Here is a 22,116-nt window from a genome sequence, read left to right as displayed (position 1 = left end):
GGTCAGTGAGGAAAGCGGAGCGAGAGACCAAGAGGAGCCGAGCGAGAAGTGACCGAGATGCGGCCGCTCTCTCTCAGTCTCACACAGTTGGCTGCCAGTGGTTCCCGTGGGGCAGAGGCCTTCGAGCCAAGTCCCAGTCCCAGGTAGAGGCGTCCGAGTTTTCCACACCTCCAGAGGAGCAGGTTCGACGCCCATCCTGCTCTCACCACGGTCAGCCGTCTTGTCGGATCCTCCAAGAGGCTCAGAAGTTTCAGATCTCCCGCCATGGGAGTTTCTGCTCCGTGGGATCCTGCACCAGCAATCGGGGAGCCGTGGAAGGGGATGGGGCTTATCTCTGCAAACACTCCAGCCTGCCAACTGGGAGGAGTGAAGGAACGTTTTGTTTGGAAAGTCCACAAGAGAGCACCAACAATGCTCTGTAAGTCTTTTTTCCTAAATAAAAGCTCAACTCAGTCACGTCTCACTCAAACATAACATTTTTGGTTCTAATGTAATCTTTTTTTGTCTCTAAGCCTACACTGAAGTTGTACAGGTATCATTCCTCCTGATTTTCCTTTATTAGATTTCTTTGGTATCCCAAGTGGATTCCCAAACTAATATATTGACGCCTAGCTGCTCCTGCATTTGGATTTGTTTAATGAAGCCCCAGACAAAATAGAGAAAAAATAAAACATTATAATTGTTTTCCTTTTCATTGTGCTCCCAGGAGGCTGCAGCGTGTCCTGGAGGAGCTGCTGTTCACAGAGCGGGAGTATGTACGCTCACTGGACTACATCCTGACTCACTACCTCCCCCTGCTGGACAGACCAGACATCCCCCAGGACCTCAGGGGCAAGCGCGGTGTCATCTTCGGGAACCTGCAGAAGCTTCATGACTTCCACAGTCACTACCTCCTGCCCGAGCTGGAGGCTTGCCAGCGGGAGCCTGCCATGGTGGCGCGGTGTTTCCTCAGACACGTTAGTACCTGTTGTATTATTTGTGATCATGTATAATAGGTGTGTTTTCTCAGCAGCAGGATGATCTGTAATAGTAGGACACTGAGTTTACTCTTACGTGCACTTTTTTACTTTGACTTTCGTCTTTGGACCAGTTCGCATATTGACTGAAAGAAGAATGAACTGAAACATTTGCATTCATTCTCCTTCCTGGGAGACTCGTACTTAATATGCCAGGAGATGATAGCTGTGAGACATTTCCGTAGTATTCAGAGATAAGGACAACAAAACCAAATAAACGGGAATTGTTAGATCAAGCTCCAAGATACTCCATTCTTGTCACAATTATGACACTGCTGTGGAGCTGCTGCTCCTCCACATTGAGGGGAGCCAGATCAGGTGGCCCAGGCATCTGGTTCAGATGCCTCCCGGACGCCTCCCTGGGGAGGTGTTCCGTGCACGTCCAACCAGCAAGAGGCCTCAGGGAAGAGCCAGGACATGTTGGAGAGAATATGTGACTTAGCTGTCCTTGAAATTATATCTGTGAGTTGTATCTGAGGAGATGGAAGTCTGGGTTTCATTGCTGAGGCTGTTGCCCTTGTGATCTGACGCTGTATAAGTGGAAGAAGATGGATGGATGGTTCTTAATAACAATTTTGCTTTGTCTGTCTCCACAGAGTGACAGTTTTGGACTATACGCACTCTACAGCAAGAACAAACCACAGTCAGATGCCCTTATACTACATCGCCGCCATGACATCTTTAAGGTCATTTTATATGTCCCCTCTTTCTCTCATCAAAACATTCAGCATATAGTTTTTATGTGATAAATCGTCTGATCTCGGTAATATTGTGGTGAGAGCACATAAAGATAAAGCCACACAAAACAAAACAGAAAGAAACATGAGAAACAAAATCATCTGATAAGCCATCATTGTGTGTAATTGTGTGCTCACATGACCAGAAGCTTTTTTTTTTAAGAGGCTTTGTGGTCTTTGACACATGATGCATTTGTATGACAGCTCCTTCCTACTTTTGGTGGCCAGAGAGAAGCAATGTATTGTACAACAGCTCACAACAGATGCTTTCATGAGAATTAAGGCAATAAATTGTAAAAAAAACAACTATTTTTTTCATTACTGTATTTCCCAACATGTCAGTATAGCTGTGGGAGCATTGTTTATAAGTTAAAAACCTTTCAAAACTACTTTAAAAGTTATATTTTGACACAAAATTGTGTATTCTGAAAAAAAAATCACAGTATATTGTGTCAGGAAATGTTATTTTAATTTACAAAACCTTCAAAATTACAGTTTGTGGCCTTTTTGTACAAAATCCTAACAAATATCAGCAGGAACAGCCTCAGAATATGTATCACTGAATTGAATTTTATAAATCAAGTGTCTTTTATCAAATAGTTACTAAATCCTTTGCAATATAAAAGGCCAATCAAGAATATGGATTGCCATTGTATAGCAACTGAGACTAAGAAAAAAAAACCCAACATATTATACTTACTATTTCCAGTGACGTGTGGTGGGGTTCATGGCTGGTGAGGCACTGACTCCTTTGGAGGTTTGTTCATGTTAATACAGGTTGCTCATTAAGAGGATAACAAGAAAAAGAAGAAAATAATTCACCTTTGTCAAACACTTAGTTTTCAAATACGTCTTAGTCCAATTTATTAAATGTTTTTAATCAATTGAAAAACATTTGCGTTCTTACCTTTTCTCTACATATGAAGTAGAAGTTTGGTGTAATTGTCTGATTACCTCCTGGTGATCTTGGGTGGATAATCTTCCATCTTTGCAGTGAAATTCATTCATTAATTTAGCAGAGCATAAAAATATCTAGCATTTGACTTGTTGCTCTCCAACTGTCAAAAAAAACCAAAAACGCTGACTTTTCCTCTATAGAAGAACGGCAGTGGCAAGCACCTTCCAGCTCACACACGCTGCAGCCCCTCAGGATGACGCAAGTAGTGCAAGTGCCTCCTGTATGCCATTTCTCTGTATTTTATTGTCTGATTTGCAAGAATAATGATGTCAGGCTCACATTAAATACATACTCAGGCTATAGAAAGCCATGGTGTATAGCAAATGTTTCTGCAACATTATATTATTGGCAACATGCTGACAAACAGAAACTGACAGGCACTGAGATGGTAGGCGGGGCTTGCGCACTAAACCGATAGGAGACACTCACAGCAGCCTTCCCTTAGATTTCTTCCCTGGATGTGATCAGGAAATGTGCAAATTCAGTGATTTTTACTCAAGAAAATGCTAAAAACAATATGAATCATGCAAAAAATATATTTTGAATACAGTTCAATGGACGAATATTAATATTTATTTTATGTTATCGTTATTTTTTTATTTTTCATCACGACAATTGAGGCTCTGCCTCCCCTGACTGCGCGTCACTGCCTATTTCCCTAAACTTTATAGAACGATGGCTCTATATAAGGAAGAATCCATGATATTTTGGTGCAAAACTGCATAAAAGTGCATATCATGGAATTCGTTTTCACTTTCATTTGACAGTCTGCTTGCCACAAGGAGCACCAGATCTGTGGTGGGAAAAAATAGTGATTAGCTACAGTATTACAGTGCTACAGTGCTATTATAGTTTAACAGTCACACACACATTCTCTGTTAACATTGTTGGCCACTATCATACAAACACCAAATGAGAATGTTGGTCACCAATTTTCATGTTGTTCTGGTTCTTCAGAGTAAGCAGCGGGAGCTCGGGGACATGATGGACCTACCGTCCTACCTGCTGAGGCCCATCCAGAGGATCAGCAAGTACAGCCTGCTGCTGCAGGACATGCTGGCTCTGACGGCCTCCCACTGGCCACAAGACATTGCCCATGATGCCCTGGGGGGCCACTCCCCTGACCTGAGCAGCAGGGAGAGAGAGCAGGCTGACATCCGGGCTGCCGCAGAGCTGGTTCGCTTTCAAATGCGCCACGGCAATGATTTGCTCACTATGGACGCCATCCAGGACTGTGATGTAAGGCAGTGAAAGATAGAGATGTCTCGTTAGATCAGAAGAACCAGCTGAGTTTACTCCTTTTTCCTGACAGGTGAACTTAAAAGAGCAAGGTCAGCTCATTCGACAGGATGAGTTCACAGTTTTCTTCCGGAAGAAGAAATGCCTCCGCCGCATCTTCCTCTTTGAGGATCTCATTCTTTTCAGCAAGACCAAGAGGACAGATGGAAATGATGTTTACGTCTACAAACAATCCTTTAAGGTTTGCACTGCTCCACCGTACAACTTCTAAGTGGCAAGTCGATAAGCTTGTACAGAGGAACCCACTTAAGTCAGTCCCGGTTATATCGACAACCCGTCTGTGTCAACCATGTCATCAAGTCCCAGTCCAACGTGTTGTTATTATTACTAAAAAGTGCTCGCTTAAGTTGATGTTAACGTTGACATAAAACAAAGAGGTTACGTCCATGAAAAATGTGTCAGTTTAGTCGACATGTATTATAGTAACGTATTATCAACATCATCATTATCGCTAAGCATCGTGAAATAACAGCAACGGCTGTCTAGTTGAACAGCATTAAAACGTGCACACGGTGACTTCCTGTTCAGTGCAAAGTAATCATCAAAATTAAAGTGTGGAAATATTAACGTGGATTCTACTATTCTATTCCACAGCAACAGCAGCAAAAAATATCCGTACTAATTTATTTTTATATTGTTAGCCACCAGAAGAAAGACTTTGCCATGTACGAAAGCTTTATTGGCATTGTAGTCAAGAGATACAATGAAATTACCACAGCAGTTCAGTTAGATAAGAGTATAAAATATCATGAAAAGAGAAGAATCTAAATAAAAATACGCACAATGTCAACAAATTGCTGTCGGGTACAAAATCCTTATCCTATTATCCTTATGTCTTTGGCCAAAGTAACAAGTAAATGTGCAAACAATGGATACAGTAGTTTTAGTTTCGATTTCAATTATGTCAACAACCGCTTGTGTTGACATCAGTCAGCCAGTCCGACGGGCATCGACATAAACGGGTTTTATCAATTGTGAAGGAGTCTCTTTGTGCTGTCTCCTTCAGACCAGTGATATCGGAATGACTCATAACGCCGGCGTGAGCGGGCTGTCCTTTGAGATCTGGTTCCGCAGAAGGAAGAGTGAGGACACCTACACTCTGAAGGCCAGCAGCACAGACATGAAGAAAGCCTGGACCTCCGACCTGGAGAAGCTTCTCTGGGATCAGGCGGCTCACAGTCGAGGTACCAACTTATTACAGTCTATCTATAGTAATTATAAAGTTTGCTAACTGTTGTTGAATATGGTGTATTACGTAGAGCTGAGATTACAGGAGAGAGTGTTCATGGGACTCGGCCACAAAACCTTCATGGACATTCAACCCAGTGACGCCGCCATTTGTAACCAGGCCATCAACGACGTCCTTCCCAGTAGAAGTAAGAACATTCTGCATACTTCACATTTATTGTGGTCACAACAGGCCTGTGTGGGTACATTCAGTTAGCTGGCCACGAAGCTGGTCCTGAATTCAACATCTTGAATTATCCATGGAAGGAATGGTCAAGGCATTTGGCAGAGGAATTAAAGCCACAATATGTAATAATTATGCCCATGATTTTGTGGCGGCCATCTGCCTTGATTGGTAGACTTCAGAGACAGGATAGCATGATGATCCTAATGTTTAATTCTTCGTTCGGTGTCTTGATTTTTCATTTCCGATTTCATTACCGATATTGAGCCGCTATCAACATGAATCATATGTACTTATTTATTTTGTAGTTTACAATATACAAATCATACACACTTTTATGACTTATTTTGAAGTGTGTAATGTTAAAAAAGGCTTGATTGAGTGATACTACTCAGAGAATAGGCAGCAACAGTAGAAGAACAGTAGAAGAACTCACTTTTTTTTTTTACATGTAGGGTATAACGAGGGAAAGGCTTCTTGAGACATCATCTGTACTTCTGTGAAGAAGGTATCGGACGTTTCGCTCCTCATCCGAAGAGCTTCTGACTCTTATTCATGCAAATGAGGTGGAGCCAGGGCCGAGCCAGAACAATAGATGCTAACGAGCCAGTATCAGAGTCGTTCATACCCAACTACAGGGAGCTACACTTCCCTTTGATCGGAGGTGCTAATGGCAGGAGAGGATTAGACCACAACTCCTCCCAGTCTTAGTGTAAGGAACCAATAGGAGGAGGGTGTTGGCACACCAATTCCACCCACTCTTACTGTATTTAAGGCCTAGGCTACCAGCACTTATTAGTTCGCTGATGAAGCTCTTTGGATGAGGAGCGAAACGTCCGACACCTTCTTCACAGAAGTACAGATGACGTCTCAAGAAGCCTTTCCCTCGTTGGACAACTCCTGTTCGACTGAGAGCCTACACAGATGCATGTAGGGTATAGTTTCATCCACAATGTAGTGGCAAGTACGCATAATATAGCAAGGTTCAAGGTGCTCGACAAAACATTTAAACCCGACATTAGTCACCACCAACAGGGCTCGCTCTTTTCTGTTATAGCTAATGACTTTGTGCCGTCCCTTGCCGTTTCCCACGTAATGCCACTTCATGTTAATAGTTTAATTTTACTTGAACATGCATACGTTTTACTTTGGTATACAGCACACGTTACAGTTCACAATTTCACATGTCCAAAAGGAATCGGAAGAAGCAGAGCTTATTCAATCCTACCCCATCTTTGTTTCACATCAATTGCTAATGCATTTATTCACTTCCTAGTCAACATGTGCCCGTTGGATTGTTCACCCACTAATAGGGAATGTGTATGGGTTTATACCGTCGTGAAACAGGTTCATTTTTACCATACTGATGATGTGTTGCTGCAATAGTAATCCCGCAATAGTAATAATGTTTGCGATGAGGTTGGTCGTATTAAACATCCCAGTTCTGTGCCAACATGGGAAACTTGTGCATGACAAGTATTGCATTCAGCTGCAATGTGTTTTTACTGCCACATGGCTGAAATCACTCCTGCTCCTTGCTACTTTGCTAGCACACCAGCAAACACTGTTGTTGTGATCACATGGGCTCAATTCGGTCGCTGCTGAATAGACGTGCTAGGCGGAGTCTGGAATCGACTGCTCGTATTGGAGTGCCAATGTGTAATTTTTTTTTTTTATTATATTTTTAAAATGCTAGCTGATTTATTGGTATGACGTCATAATTCCTTGATATCAGCTCGATAATTATCGAGCACCCCTAAGATACAATCTAAAATATTCAGTAGTTTGAAAAAGTGTTTGGCCCCTTCCTGATTTCTTATTTTTTTGTGTGTTTGTTATGCTTAAATGTTTTAGATCATCAAACAAACAAAAATATTATATAACACAGCTGAACACAAAATGCAGTTTTTAAATGATTTTTATGATTAAGGGAGAAAAAAAAATTTGTAGGACAATTGTCATCCAGCAAAATTTGTTATCGCGACAGGCCTAATATACTGTGTGTGTGTGTGTGTGGGGGGGGGGTGTATATTTATACAGTATATACAGTATATTAGTGGTGCTCCGATCGATCAGCCACCGATCTGTATCGGCCGATTTCCGTGAAAAATCACAAGACCGGCATGTGCCGCAACGTGATTTTCAATGCTGATCACAAAAGCCCATCACCTGTGCCTATCATTTTTGCAGTCCGTCCGTCAAAATAATTGATTTTATCGGACGAGGTGAGCAGCCTTCCTCAGCAATGGAAGACACCGAATTTGCCGAGCGCCTTCTCACGTACCTGAAAGTTCCAGCAATGTCACAGTCAAAGTCTCCTCAAAGAAGGCATGTCATCCTCTGGAAGTTTCACAATGCAGTGATATTTTGTTGTCTTCAAAAAGTAAGTCGAATATGTTTTTGTCTAAGTTAAGGCGATCTTATGGTTCCTTTTTCATATCATATAGCCAGTAGCAGGAGTGTAGCCAGGAATTCTGGGTCCCATGAAAAAAATCACGTTTCCCCCCCAACTTTATTAACTAATTACTAATTTTATTAGTAATTACCTATTTTTTTTAGGTTCCCTGGCAGTCAAGGGACCTTGTAACTGTCCTGACTCTTCCCCTTTATACAGCACCCCTGGTCAATAGCACTCATTGTTAGGATCTGTTGTTTTTTGTTCTGTTCCATTTTGTGCTGTCACCTTTTGACTTCTGTTATGCTTCCTCTTAGATCCCTTGATTCCCTGAGTGGGCGCTGCCACGAGGCGCACCTGTAGCCACTCTGCCATCAAGGGCTCTTACGCTACCTGGCTACAGGAGGAGGATGTGGGATCGTTATTACTGGTCTGTATGCTGCCAGTAAAGTTCCAGTTTGATTGCTCTTGTTTAGACCTGTCAGGCTGTCGTGTGTAGTTAGAGCCTGTTCCACGTCATCCTTGCTCCTTGTGATGCCGTCCTACTTACCAGTGAGTTTTGCATTAATTTTTACCTCCCTTAGTTGCACCGTTCTACTTCAGACTTTTGTGTGCCGTTGCTACTTGGTTCCTGTTCCACCTTCATTAAAGACTGTACTTTTGACCTGAACTGTGTCTGGCTCCGCATTTTGGGATCTTCAATTGACTGCCCATAACACATTATAAATGAATTGACAAATGTATAACTAATCCATTTGATCGGTATCAGGATCGGCCGATTTCAGTTTTAGATGATCGGTATCGGCAGCATAAAACCCGGATCGGAGCATCCCTAATTTATAATAGCTATATATTAATTGCTCATGCTGTTTCATGGTTGAATATGGCCTTTTATTAGTAAAAAAAAAATTTTTTAAAGCATAGTTAAGCAAATTGTACATATTTTTCTGCCTAAATTAATCATTTTCTAGCATAAAAATGACTAAATGAACTAAAATACAAATATAAGCCATTAAGAAGACTCATTCAAATTGAACTGAAATGTAGTATGCTACGTTGGTCACTAGTTGTTGGTAATTTTCGGTGAGACGAGCACGAATTTGCAGACTTTGAAGGCATATTTTTATGAGAACATTTCTGTCACATTCCAAGTTGTACAATTTCATTGGACGTTTGAGGTTCCATTGTAATTGATACATTCCAAGGGATAAACTTGTTTTCTTATTGAAGCAGATTTCAATTGTAATCCATGTTTGTGCGCACCGAGCTCATTCTGGTGTCACTGATGCCAATTTTCTATGTGTGTCGTCAGTCCCTGTGGCGTGTTGTTCACACAGGACTGTAGAATACGCTCGACCTCACTCCACTGGGTCCGCCTCCACCACCCTCAGCCAGTCGTCTTCTTCGTCGGGCCGTGGCTCTCTCTCCCCGGGTGGCTATGCTGGGAACCCATCTCACGGGGTGGAGAACGGTTCACCCGGCGGCCCCGTCCCAGATGCCGCGCTGGATAATAAGATCAACACGCGTCACTTTCATCTTCACCATGACTGTGAACGCTGGAAAACACTCCATCATCCACTGAGTGCGTCGGTGTTCATAAATAACGCCCGAGTCCACCTTGAACTTGTGACTAAAGTTTGTGCTGTGTTTCAGCCATGGTGGACATCACAGATTCGTCCGAGGAGAGTGCCAACGTTTTCTTCAGCGACTCGGAGAACAGCTTTTTGTCGGCCCTTGGTGGAGAGGTGGTAGACTCTTCATCCTCACTCAGCTCACAGAGTTCCAAGCCACGTCGCATGAATGGCTCACCGGCCATCACCAGGAACAAACCACCCGTCGCAACCAAACCTCCACACCTGGCTAATGCTCAGGTACAATGACAGTAACACCAATAAACAAAACCTCCACCAATGTATTAAGATTAAGATAAGCACAACAAATTCCAATTTACTTTGATGACATTTGATTTGTAAGTGTATAAGCATATTAAATGAGATGTTAGATTTACATTGCTGCCAAATCTACGTCAGATCTGGATGAAACATGGTTTGAAATTACAGTTTCTGTCCTTTTATATACATTACATTCGGGGTTGAAAAACAAAGTAATTTTCCCATAAGGAATAATGAAAACAAAATAATCTGTGCCAGGGTCAAACTGTGGCTACGATAAAACGGTTATTTAGTAACTGTTTAGGCAATATTTAAGTCACATTTTAACATTCTTTTTTAAGTGTAAAAACAAGTTAACCACTGCTAATATGAAAAGGTAAAATCAGAAAATGTTAGTCAAGTTCCACTTGTACAACCTCAGGTTTTCACTGGGAATGTCGTTTTTTTCCACACATACTGTATATGCATTTTATGGGCAATAGGTGGATGTTTACAGAAGTGGGAACAGAACACCCAAGCATAGCATTAAAAAAAAAAATCTAATTTGCACACACAACTAAACAACCAAAAAGTTCCTCTATATGTAATATTGTTTTTGTATTGCATTCCAGGAAGATGTTTCCATTGGAAAATCAACAGAGGTTTAAGGGTGGATTCCCACAGCCCGGTAAGCTTGTTGTAGAGTTTCCCTAATTACGGGTGGACATAATAAGAATTCTCTCAGTGTGGAATTGATTGTTGATTAGGGTCAGTCTTTGCCTATTCACGGTTTGGCATTCGCGCCCCATCATATCCGCCAATGTCTTGTCTCTGCTTTAAATTGTAAATAATTTGGGTTTTTTTAATGGTTCATTAAATAGAAAGTGGTTTGATGACCCTATTTGCAGGGGAAAAAGATTGCTGCAACTATACGAATCCAACAGAGGGTGTTGTCTGACAAGTCATTTTGGAGCAAAAAGGTGCTTTTACAAGACGCAATGTTGCGTAACTGTAACTGTAAGTACAATACTGTATGCCTGTAATTGTTTTTAGGTGTAAAGATTCATTTAAAACGTGTTCAATAACTTTGAGAGGCATATTATAGGGATTAGAGTATCAAAAACAGGCATTTTTATGGTTGCTTCCATTATTCGCCGTTTGCTGGGGGTCTTGGAACGTAACCCTCTTGAATAGCAGTGATGTACTGCAATCGTGTGTTGAAATCAAAGGCAAAATGGAGTGCACTTCTTGGGTACTACCAGCAGAGGCGTTGCTGAGCCTCGTTTTAACGCATAGACATTAAAACAATCGTTTAAAAAATATTACTGAAATAAAAACTTATTTTTGGCCATCTTGACCTTTTTAAAAAAATATGAATTGTTATTTTTTAAATGTTGTGGATCAATAGATGGATTGGATCATTTTCTCTCCTCATTATGACGATCCCATTGTCATTATTTTAAATGTTCAACTGTTTCATTTGCATTCTGATGTGCATGTACAGCGGTGTGAAAAAGTGTTTGCCCCCTTTCCTGATTTCTTTTTGTTTTGAATGTTTGTCACACTTAAATGTTTCAGATCATCAGACAAATTTAAATATTAGTCAATGACAACACAACTGAACACAAAATGCAGTTTTTGAATTAAACGTTTTATTATTAAGGGAGGAAAAAATTCAAACCCACATGGACCTGTGTGAAAATTTGATTGAATGGGTGAAGAAAACAAAAGACTTTGGAGTGGCCTAGTCAAAGTCCTGACCTGAATCCTATTGAGATGCTGTGGCATGACCTTAAAAAGGCGCTTCATGCTGGAAAACCCTCCAATGTGGCTGAATTACAACAATTCTGCAAAGATGAGTGGGCCAAAATTCCTCCACAGCTCTGTAAGAGACTCATGGCAAGTTATTGCAAACGCTTGATTGCAGTTGTTGCTGGTAAAGGTGGCCCAACCAGTTATTAGGTTTAGGAGGCAATCACTTTTTCACACAGGGCCATGTAGGTTTGGATTTTCTTTCTCCCTTAATAACAAAATGTTTGATTTAAAAACTTCATTTGGTGTTCAGTTGTGTTGTCATTGACTAATATTTAAGTTTGTTTGATGATCTGAAACATTTAAGTGTGACAAACATGCAAAAAAATAAGAAATCAGGAAGGGGGAAAACACTTTTTTACACCACTGTATTTTGTTGTCTAACATAATCAAATACTTGAATAACTGCATAGAACACTGATGTGTACTTTGAACGCTGCTTTCTTTTTTGTCATAATCCTCCTTATCATTTGTATCCTAAATGTTTTTGCAGGTCTCACATCTACACATTCTGTCTGATGTCCACTGGTCCACCTGTCCATTGCTGATGTATTATTTATTTAAGTGGTTTTCTCATCAATTTAATAGTTTATAGACTTTGTGTGGTTACATAGTCACACGCCAGTCATCTATTTTATGGTTTTAATGCCACAATGTGTGTCTGTCATTCATATGTGGTTGTATTTGCCACACACCAAGTAGAGTTTTATATAATACAAAAGAAAAAAATACATACAAAAAAAGCATCAAATAGCAAAATAATAATAAGCAGAATTCTTGGAAATAGTTAAGTTAGTATTTTAAAATGAAAGATTTCATTATTTGATTTGATCTCTTTGGTAAAAGTTTGTGATTCAAATAAATAATGTCTGTAATGGTGTATAGCAGTGGTCCCCAACCAGTCGGGGGGGTGTGGGTGTGGGGGTGTTTCGTACATTATAGCGATCTAATTTATCTTATTTATTATGTATTGTGTAAAACTAAGACATGAATAACATCAAATTAAAAGTACAAAATGAATGCCGACCCACCATCCACCAGTTCAAGTTCCAGCCAAGTTTTTCCAGAGAGATTATTACATGGCTGTTTGACGTGTGTGGTAAAAGGCAGTGCGCTAGCATGAATTAACTTGAGACAAATGTGCACATTAGCACTCAATAAGTCATCAAAACTTACCTTTATTCATTCCCACATAGTATCAGCATTTGACACCAAATATGAGGTGAAAGAAAAATGGTAAAAATACAGTAGTAGTCTATCTGTGCGGCCTGAGATAAAGTTAGCACACGCACAATGGACATGCGTCAAGTGAGACGGATGTAACAGAGAGAATCCGGCCACTTTTCAAAATAAAACCAAAAAAAAATGAAATAATGGAAATTATTTTTTCTTTCTGTGCGGCCCCGTACCAAATGACCCACAGCCCGGGGGTTGGGGACCACTGGTGTATACCACTGAGTATGGATACATTATTAAGTTCAACACACAGGACCAGAGACTAATTTATATTTGCGTTCTCTTTTATTTTTATTCTTCAATTACAAGTATGTGACTTAAATAAATCCCAATTCCATAGGTAGCTCAGGAGCTAATACATACATTTATTTTGTGCCTTATTCAAGTTAATGCCGCTGCTGGCCTCCAGATAGTTTGGGAATTTTGTAATTTACAAAAGGGATACACCACTTTTAAATAGCACAAAAAAAAAAATCATTTTTATTGATAGTAATAATATTACAATTGCAGGGATACACAAACAATGAACTGTGAATTCAGGGTCCAGTACCTTTGTTGTTATCACAATTATTATGTAGAAGTTGACACAAAATATTGGATTTATTATTTCATTGTCAGGGCAAAATGTGTATTTTTCACAGTTCATATTTCCTGTGACGCTACTAACTGTTTTATGACATTGCTGCCCTTTTCTGTCGTTAAGGTGAGTTGATGTATTTAAATTACATCACTGCTGTCACCCTATTCTCCTCTTTGTGAAAGTGATATAGACGTGACTCATTGTAAAAGTGAAAATGCACATCAGTGCATGCTTTAGTAATACAAAAATAAAAGCAAGAAATTATAAACAACTCATGAGGAATTTCAGACAATATTTAAATACCTATTTTATCCATCCATCCATCCATCCATTTTCTATACCGCTTTTTCCTCATTAGGGTCGCGGGGGCATGCTGGAGCCTATCCTATTTTATATACAGTGGAAAAATGTTAACTGTAACTAACAATGGAACTTGTACAGATTCATTTTGTATAAAGCTTTTTGATGATCTGTTGATTGGAGTTTTTATTGTGTTCTGCCTACGCTGTTGCATGAATTTGTTGCAAACTTTTTATCTCTTACTCATTGACTTTAGATTAAAAAAAAAAAAATAGCAGTGCCAAACACTTAAGACTCATTGTATGATGGTGTACGATTGATTTTTTAAAAAAATCTTCTAATGGCAATGTTATAAATCACACAAATTAACAAAACATTTGATTGCAAAACCTCATCAATTAAATAAAATATTAAAATTAAGTTGTAAATAAAAAGTAATAACAAAAAAAACAAGACAGTGCCTTGCTAAAGGGACAAAAAAAATATATACATTTTATATAATATAGAATAGAGAACAGAATATTAATACATAGTAATAAGTTATACAGGTCCTAGTTATAAGTGATACAAGTTATACAGGTGTTAACAGGTAGCCGTTATTGTTACAATAACGGCTACTGCTGAAGAACGTCAATCAGCCAAAGCCAAAAACGCAATGCATCAAAAATGCTGGCGTGAGCATGACAAGGTGTAGCAAAGGGTAACAATCTGGCACTGAACCTAGCATTGCACACAGCTTAAATAGCACTCCCGAATAAGGCACAGGTGAGGATGATCAGCTCATCAGGAGTGTCAGGGATGTGCTGCAAGGGAAGACAGAGAGATGGCAGTACCGCAGCACACAATCCTGACAACAGGGTCAGGCAAAATGATCTGACACATTTGTAGGTTAAATACAAGGCAAATAAAGTAAAGAAACAAGAAAAGTACATATAATGCTATTCTGTTTCATTATGTTTTAGAAATGAAATCAGTCAAATGGGATCCATTATTGTCCACACACTCAATGCAGATCCAGTAGCTGTGAAGTTGGTAGCCCATAACAAGATGGTGTTTCCAGCTGGTACGGGATCACGTCTACCAAGATTGAAGTGCAAACGGAACGCTCGTTGTGTTGCAGTTACAGATTCCTTTGTTTTGATAAACGTTTCCACAATGAAAGCGTGATGCTCACCAGTCCAATTCATGGCAGCAACTGAAAAAGAAACGAAAAACAATGGCATTATAAAGAAACAAAGCAAAATGGCATTATATGAAAAAAATGGCATGATATGTACTTTTGGAAAATAAAAACACTTTTTTGTTTCTTTACTTTATTTGCCTTTTATTTAACCTACAAATGTGTCAGATCATTCTGCCTGACCCTATACAAGACAAAAATGTGATATTGTGAGGAAAAAAAATGTTTTAAAGAATAAAGTCTTAATATACAGATTTTTTTAATGAACGTAAAGTTGACAAAGTACGACAAAAAAAAAAAAATTGTATGCGAAACATTTGAACCACAGCTGTGTGCGCGTGCAGCAAAAAGAGGAAGTGATCCAAGCCACTGCCTTCCAACTAAAAACAGAATTATGAGGACTCGTCAGATGCTGACGACCCACTCTGGTTTCACATGCTACAAATATCTCCCCACACCGCCGCAAGCTGCTATCACACACATACATTCATAAACACACACACTGCACAGGACACACACCTTCAGCAACAAGCGTCTCACTGCAGTCATGAGTTCAGGTAAGCCTCGAGAAGCATGTTATGTATTTTATGTTTTAGTGTTATTTTATACTGTTGATGACGTGATTCTACAGGATGTCTTTGACCAGTTTATTTTGGGAGAAACTCATTAAATGAGAAAATGCTGCAAGATGATATGATATGGAGAGTTCACATTAACATTTTGTATAAGACCTTTCTAATGTAACAATCTATTTTTAAAAAGTAATTAAGATTTAGTTATTAATTACTATCGGGTGTCAGTAGTGTATAGTATAGAATACATGCTGGGAGACAAGCACTTACACTTAATACTAGGGGTGTCACGATACCCTCAGCTCACGAGACGAGACGATGAACTTTTAAAAAAACTATAGTGGCAAAATATAGGACTGGACAAACTGACTTTTTTTTTATTTAACTGAGTCACCAAACAATACAGGAGCATTTTGAAACGTTTTATAACTTTGCATGCATAACCAAAGCATGATGCTTTTAACTGTTGAAAATTTTTCTGCAAATTACAACAAAAACTAATAATTAGGAGTTAAAATAATGATGGCAGTTGTAGCCGCTACTGCTAATCATTTATGTTGATGTGTAGTTATGTAAAGACATGTCAAATAGATTGCATTACAGTAGATTTGTTTTAGGTTCACTCTTCAAAAAAGGACTACAGTTCCCATGATGCTTCGAGTGCCGAACCAGAAAATAGTGATTAAGTCTGAAGTACGGTGTTCCCTCACTCTATCGGGGTTCACGTTTCCCGGATTCGCTGTTTCGGTGAATTATTTTTGTGCTTGCTTTTTTAAATTCTTTTTTACAGCGTATGAATGCTGTTACAGGCTGAGCCTGGCCCTTTAAGAAGAATTGCATTGTTGGAAGTTGAGCGTCTCTCTCTTCTGTCTGCACGGCCCATTGTTTTCTGCGTCCTGATTGGCTGTAGACCATTGTCAATCCATCTCCTTTGTGCTGCCCTGCCATGTCTCCTGTGTCATCTAGCTTGCTTGCTAGCTTGTAAATGAATCTTTCGAAGGAGGGGGACTGGAACAGGAGGAGTACTGCAGCAATATGTTTTAACAAGGATACAAAAACGCTGCAATACAGCGGAACAATGCCAGGATGAAAAGGCACGGTCACAGGAGTGAAATAGGCGCGGGTGAATTCATCCTTTCTTGTGTGACCTGTAGGTTGATCATTCAAATTCAAACCAAGGTTTGACTAATTTGAGAGTGTTTGAACATGGGAGAAATGCAAGAAAATGTTATTTCCTGTCTGAGAAAAGTGTATAAAGTGTATGGTGAGGCGTTTTACAGCCTTAAAACATATATAATCATTGTAAAAAAAATGAAGTTGGCTACTTCGCGGATTTCACTTATTGTGGGCTATTTTGGGAACCTATCCCCCGCGATAAACGAGATGTTTTGATAGAAGCCATATACACCATTCGTGTTAAAATACCAAACATGTAAATATTTGTATTATTTTAACCCTCTAATGCCCATTTGATTTCATGATGTCACTGTTTTTGCTTAGAAAAATACACACAAAATGAGTTTTCCATCTAATAAATGTTAAAGGCTGGGGCTCTATGCCAAAGATAGATAAGATTATATAGAAGATTAGTAATAACATTTATTATGATGCTTTGTTATTATTTTTGCAGGGTCAGATTCCAAATTTACAACCTATACAGTATATGAAGTCCCATTGACCATTATAAGATTCAAGATTCAACAGAGTTTTATTGTCATGTGCATAGTAAAACAGCAGTTATACCATGCAATGAAAATCTTATTCTGTTCATTCTCCCAAGAAAAGAAAGAAACACAAGAAAGAATAAGAACATAAGAAACATAAACACATAAACATATATACCAATAAATTAAGCAACAACAACAGAAGAGACATTAATACAAATAAATAATACAAATAAATAAATAAATAAATAAAGTGCTATGAGTGTGTGCGTGTGTTGCGTGCGGCGTGTGTGAGTGCTTCGTTGAGAAGCCTGATGGCCTGTGGGTAAAAGCTATTTGCCAGCCTTGTGGTCCTGGACTTCAAACTCCTGTAGCGTCTGCCTGACGGTAGGAGTGTGAATAATGAGTGTTGTGGATGTGTGCTGTCCTTGATGAGGTTGTGTGTTCTGCGTAGGACTCTAGATTTATAAGATATATATAGATATATAGATTTATAAGCACCATTTTTCAACGCATTGTAATTAGACAATATAAACATGCATTTTCTAATTTCAGGGTTTTATTTGATTGAAAAATCATTTTGTCATATTTACTGTTTAGAACAGATTGGACAATTTTCACATTTAGGTGATGAGTGTTTCCTACTGATCTTGTGGTGGGGGGCGGGACTTAATGACATAATGGCCCACGACGACACAGATGGCCATGAAACATTTGCAAAAAGTGATTATCACCATGAAAAAAAAGCAAAAGCAAATATGTTTAGAACTACAAACAAGCTGCTCCGCTGTCACTACTTGATGTGGTATGTTTTTTGCAGTTGGGGGGAGGAGCTCACAGCTCCACTTTGTGCTCACTGATGATAGAAAGTGATTTGTGCATGCATAGCAGAGTCTGCAGAAGTCTACACTAGCCTAGAGTAGTCGGTAATTGTTTTTTTGAAAAAATGTTTTTATAGTTCTCTGATTACTCGCTACAAATTAGTAGATTACCGTGAATAAATTAAGGTGTGGGAAACAATAAAGCCTTTGTCATGAAACCCGGAGCTGTCGAGTTCTTGACCCCAGGAATTTCAGAGACAGGCGTCGGTGGTGGAAAATAAAAATACTTTCATAAAGCATGTGCAGGATAAACAGAAAGCGACAGAGTTGAAAAAGGCTCTGTGGAAAATCACACACTGTGGTCCAAGGCAGTAGGAACAGGTCGGAGGAATGTTCATGTGACAGCACAGGCAACGAGCAAAGATACAATGAACCAGCGCCGGACCCGAGACGACGCTGGCCTTTTAAACCCCAATAATTTTGCCATTACGACCAGCTGTGCACAATACCACTGGGGTGAAGCGGCTGCAGCTTACTCCCAGCAGGAAGTGCAGCACACCAAAATAAGAGCGCAGGACAGAAAGTGCTCACTCCTGTCCTGCGGCACATGACAGCAAACTTGTAATATTATAATAAAGATATTTCAAATTGCATGACAATAAAGTTGTAATATTGCAAGATGAAATTTTGGAAAAAAACATCTACTAATTATGCACGATAAAAATGAAATGCAGTATTATGAGGAAAAAAACATTTTTTTGGAGAGTAAAGTCTGAATAATACAAAAACAAAATTGAATACAACACGTAGTTTTACCAAAAAAAAAAGTCAATTACATGAGCTAATGTCGTAATATTAAAGGGAGGACCAAGGGTTATATTATCATACAGTTACTTGATATTGTGTCTAAAACTTTGTTTAAATAAATCATTCTTTAAATGTAGCATGAATGTATTGTTATCATCACTGTGATGTTTCTATTTTGTTGGTTTAGTTGTGGCCATCGAGCGTTGTGACCTGAACATCAGAGGCAACAGCAGCAGCCATCACACTGACAAGTATGCCGATGAGCGTCTAATCGTCAGGAGAGGACAAGCCTTCACCATCTTTCTGTACCTGAGAGCTGGAAGCAAGACCCTCAAAGATGTCACCTTCATTGTCCAAACTGGTATACAAACCCACAACCAACCTCTGTGCGTGTGTGTGGGGATGTGGATGTTAAAGTGTATGCTTATGCTGCAGGTCCGCTGCCCAGAAGAGAATCAGACACAAGCGTTTCCTTCCCACTCAGCGAGTCCACAGTGGATACTGAATGGAGTGCCTCAGCCACTCATGAGTCCACTGGGAACAAAGTGTCAGTGACCATTGTGTCCTCCCCCAATGCCCCCATTGGACTCTACTCGCTGACTGTAGACCACCAGGGACGCAAGACCACCTTAGGACAATTCACCTTGCTTTTTAATGCCTGGTGCCCAAGTCAGTCCTTTTTCTTCTTCATTATACTCACATTTTAAAGCACACATTTACTGTAAATGTTCTTCATAAATATTTTATTAGGACCCCACCGGGCAAAAAAAAAGGCATTTCTGAAATTGTGGGAAAAAGACTAAAATAAATAAATAAACAGCAGTTTTTAAAGAAAAAGTTAGATATTTCTGTAGGAAAAATTAATAAAATGATAAGAATAACGTTCTTTTTTTTTTTTACTTTTTTTTTTTTTTTTTAGAAATAAAGCCTAAAAGTAATTGTTACAAGAATAGAGTGATTTTTTTGTCAAACATTTGGAATATTTTGAGAATATTTTGAGAATATGGTCATATTTTTTTGAGACAAAATACTCACTTACTTACTGCCCATTGTGGCTGCTGGCAAGTAGGGTAGGGCAGCAATTCTCCATTCCAGTCAATTCTGGGTGTTTTCTGGACACCTTCCCATGGCAGGTTCATAGATTTCATTTCTTCCTCTGCGCTGCGACGCCAGGTGCTCTTGGGTCGTGGTCTTTTTCTTTTACCTTCAGGTGTCCAGTGAAGAGGTACTCTTGGGATGCTGTCTTGCTCTCTTCTCAAAACAAAGATCTGAAAAGATAAAATACTATCATAAGAAATATCTACAGTACACATGTAAAATATACTATTTATTTATAAAGTTATTTGATATATTTAGAGTTAGGGCTGTCACAAGATCTCATGTCACAAAATCCCGCAAGATTTGTCATTCAGAAAAAAACTGTCTTGTAGGCACGAGGCCTGGGACAATAATAAATCAATAACTTAATCACAGAATAAATGATAATGATAATGAACTCAATCATTTTGCCAGCCTCAATGCATTGCCATGTGCATGCTTGTCTACTTTCCTCGTCTCCTGCCTCCAAACAGAGTGTTCAGTCTGTATACTGGTTTCAGCACCTTGGAGTGTTTGCATAGAACAACACCATGAATGGAGTGAGCCCTTTTGTCAGTCATACAGTGTCTGTCTCAGTGAGCGGAGGCAAGGCTGCTAGCATACACACAAAGAGGGTAACGTAGCAGAAACTAAATTAGTAGATTGCAATATATTTTAAAATATTTTTTCATTGTACTTTTTTTCAAAGTAAAGTTAAAAAATCGTCTAGTCTCGTAGAAACAATCTCATGTATAGTTTGGTCTTCTGAACTGAGTGTCCTGTGACACCTCTATTTATAATGTAAATATAATGTATATATTTTAAGAGTTGTAATATTCAAGCAATAAATGTTGTGTGCTGACGAGTGCTGGACCCCAGATGGAGAGGCAGGTGTGCCGATAACACAACTTTAATAATGTACAGAGGGGTGTAATACAACCAAGGGCGATGGTGCGAAAAAGGCAGCAACTAAAAGGGTGCCATGAAAGACGGCGACGCAAGAAAGAGTTGCCAAGCTGGAGGGAGCATCCGGGCCTACGTCCCACAGGCGCGGATTTAGAGGGGGGTGCCCCCGTTTTGAGGCACCCACGATTTTTTTTTGCCACAATAAAAGCTGCATCTAAAGACATGCATCTGAATTATGGGTGCGTGGTGGACGCATACACCAGAATGCAACCGAGACGCATTCTATTCCTGAACCCACTGTCAGGCTGATAATTTACATGGGACATTGAACGTGTGCTGTACATGGTTATTCAGGTGGAGGTGCAAAATAAAGGTTCTGGCATCATGACTGTAAGGAAAACTGTTGTCTATTCTCAATGAAAATTAACCAGAAAAGCGATCCCCAGTGACATAAAATTATACTCAAATCCTCGGAATTTACAGCTGCTTCAAATTGGAAAATATTTCAGGAAATTGAGCTAAAATGGGTTTCTCCTCGTACCGGTAATTTTATAAATAGAATGTTTTGGCTTAAACAATATATTCCAAGAATAAAAATAACAACAAACTCTTGAAATTAAGGACATAAAATTGGCCTCAGATATCACCAGATTGCAGGAAATGAGGTCAAATTTTAAAAAAAATTCTGGGGGACGGCCCCCTAGACCCCCGCTCCATTTCCACACCCCCCCTTTTCAAAAAAGCTAGATCCGCCCCTGTCCCAGGAGACGCTGGCGCTGACTTATTCCTCAAGAGAAAAAAATTAGTTAAGCACACAGGAGAAGTGACTATGACTAATGTCCAAAGTTATGAGTAGTCCATACATGCAAGTAGCAGGTAGCGAAAGAATAATCCAGCATCTCCCAGGTACAGTCCATCATCTTAAAAGTGGAGGTGACAATCAGGTGCAGGTGCGTCCGGTAGTCCCGCCTCCAGCTGGAGAGAGAGCTTGTGAAAAGACAAGCATGCAACCAGGAGAAGGCAGGACAGGGGGCAACAAACAGGAGTATGAGGTGAAACCGCACAATACAGTCATAACGTGACAAGAATAATGTTGGATTTTTTTCATAAGAGAAGGTAAAAAGTTGTACTTGAATTGTGTCTTTTTAAGTCATTAAATGACAAAAATAAAGTTTGATTCTTTTAAAAAAAAAAATAGGGCCAAAAATAACACAAAAAAGGTAAATATTTGACAAGAATTGTTTGTTTTGTCAAAAGTTTTATTCAGCATAGCAGTAATACTTTATTACTCAAGTGAAGTGTATTTAGCCCAGTTCATTTATGTTCCCTTTTGATGACGTAGTTCCTGTTGCTATACTCTTATTTTGGTAGTTTTTCCTGCTGTGCCCTGTTTTGTATTTGCTTACTTTGCCTTTCTGTTCATTTGCACCTGCCGCTAACTTGTGTTGTTGGTATTTAGTCCAGGTGCGTGCTC

General features: G+C 39.4%; 2 protein-coding genes across 5 annotated transcripts in view; both read left to right on the top strand.

The window, feature by feature from the left end:
• Positions 1 to 13,790, top strand: part of LOC129190982 (pleckstrin homology domain-containing family G member 4B-like) — a 32,718-nt gene extending 18,928 nt beyond the window's left edge. For 2 of the 4 annotated variants that reach the window (XM_054793869.1, XM_054793878.1), the window contains exons 13-23: positions 2 to 418; positions 707 to 956; positions 1,613 to 1,702; positions 3,669 to 3,950; positions 4,024 to 4,191; positions 5,017 to 5,194; positions 5,270 to 5,386; positions 9,129 to 9,398; positions 9,470 to 9,687; positions 10,320 to 10,375; positions 11,993 to 13,790. In XM_054793869.1, the coding sequence (XP_054649844.1) occupies positions 2 to 418; positions 707 to 956; positions 1,613 to 1,702; positions 3,669 to 3,950; positions 4,024 to 4,191; positions 5,017 to 5,194; positions 5,270 to 5,386; positions 9,129 to 9,398; positions 9,470 to 9,687; positions 10,320 to 10,355 (2,026 nt within the window). In that variant the 3' untranslated portion in view covers positions 10,356 to 10,375; positions 11,993 to 13,790. The other 2 variants (XR_008573122.1, XM_054793886.1) reach the window with 2 other exon arrangements.
• A 5,052-nt stretch (positions 13,791 to 18,842) lies between these two features.
• The window catches only part of LOC129185278 (protein-glutamine gamma-glutamyltransferase 2-like), a gene marked incomplete at its 5' end in the record, with an annotated part of 19,550 nt that continues 16,276 nt past the window's right edge, over positions 18,843 to 22,116 (top strand). The window contains 2 exons of the mRNA XM_054782108.1: positions 18,843 to 19,020; positions 19,095 to 19,328. Coding sequence (XP_054638083.1) covers positions 18,843 to 19,020; positions 19,095 to 19,328 — 412 coding nt within the window. The remainder of the gene's footprint in view (positions 19,021 to 19,094; positions 19,329 to 22,116) is intronic.

The sequence above is a fragment of the Dunckerocampus dactyliophorus genome, chromosome 1 (genome assembly GCF_027744805.1).
Source record: "Dunckerocampus dactyliophorus isolate RoL2022-P2 chromosome 1, RoL_Ddac_1.1, whole genome shotgun sequence".
In the NCBI taxonomy this organism is placed as follows: domain Eukaryota; kingdom Metazoa; phylum Chordata; class Actinopteri; order Syngnathiformes; family Syngnathidae; genus Dunckerocampus; species Dunckerocampus dactyliophorus.
This window is presented reverse-complemented; position numbering and strand designations above follow the sequence as displayed.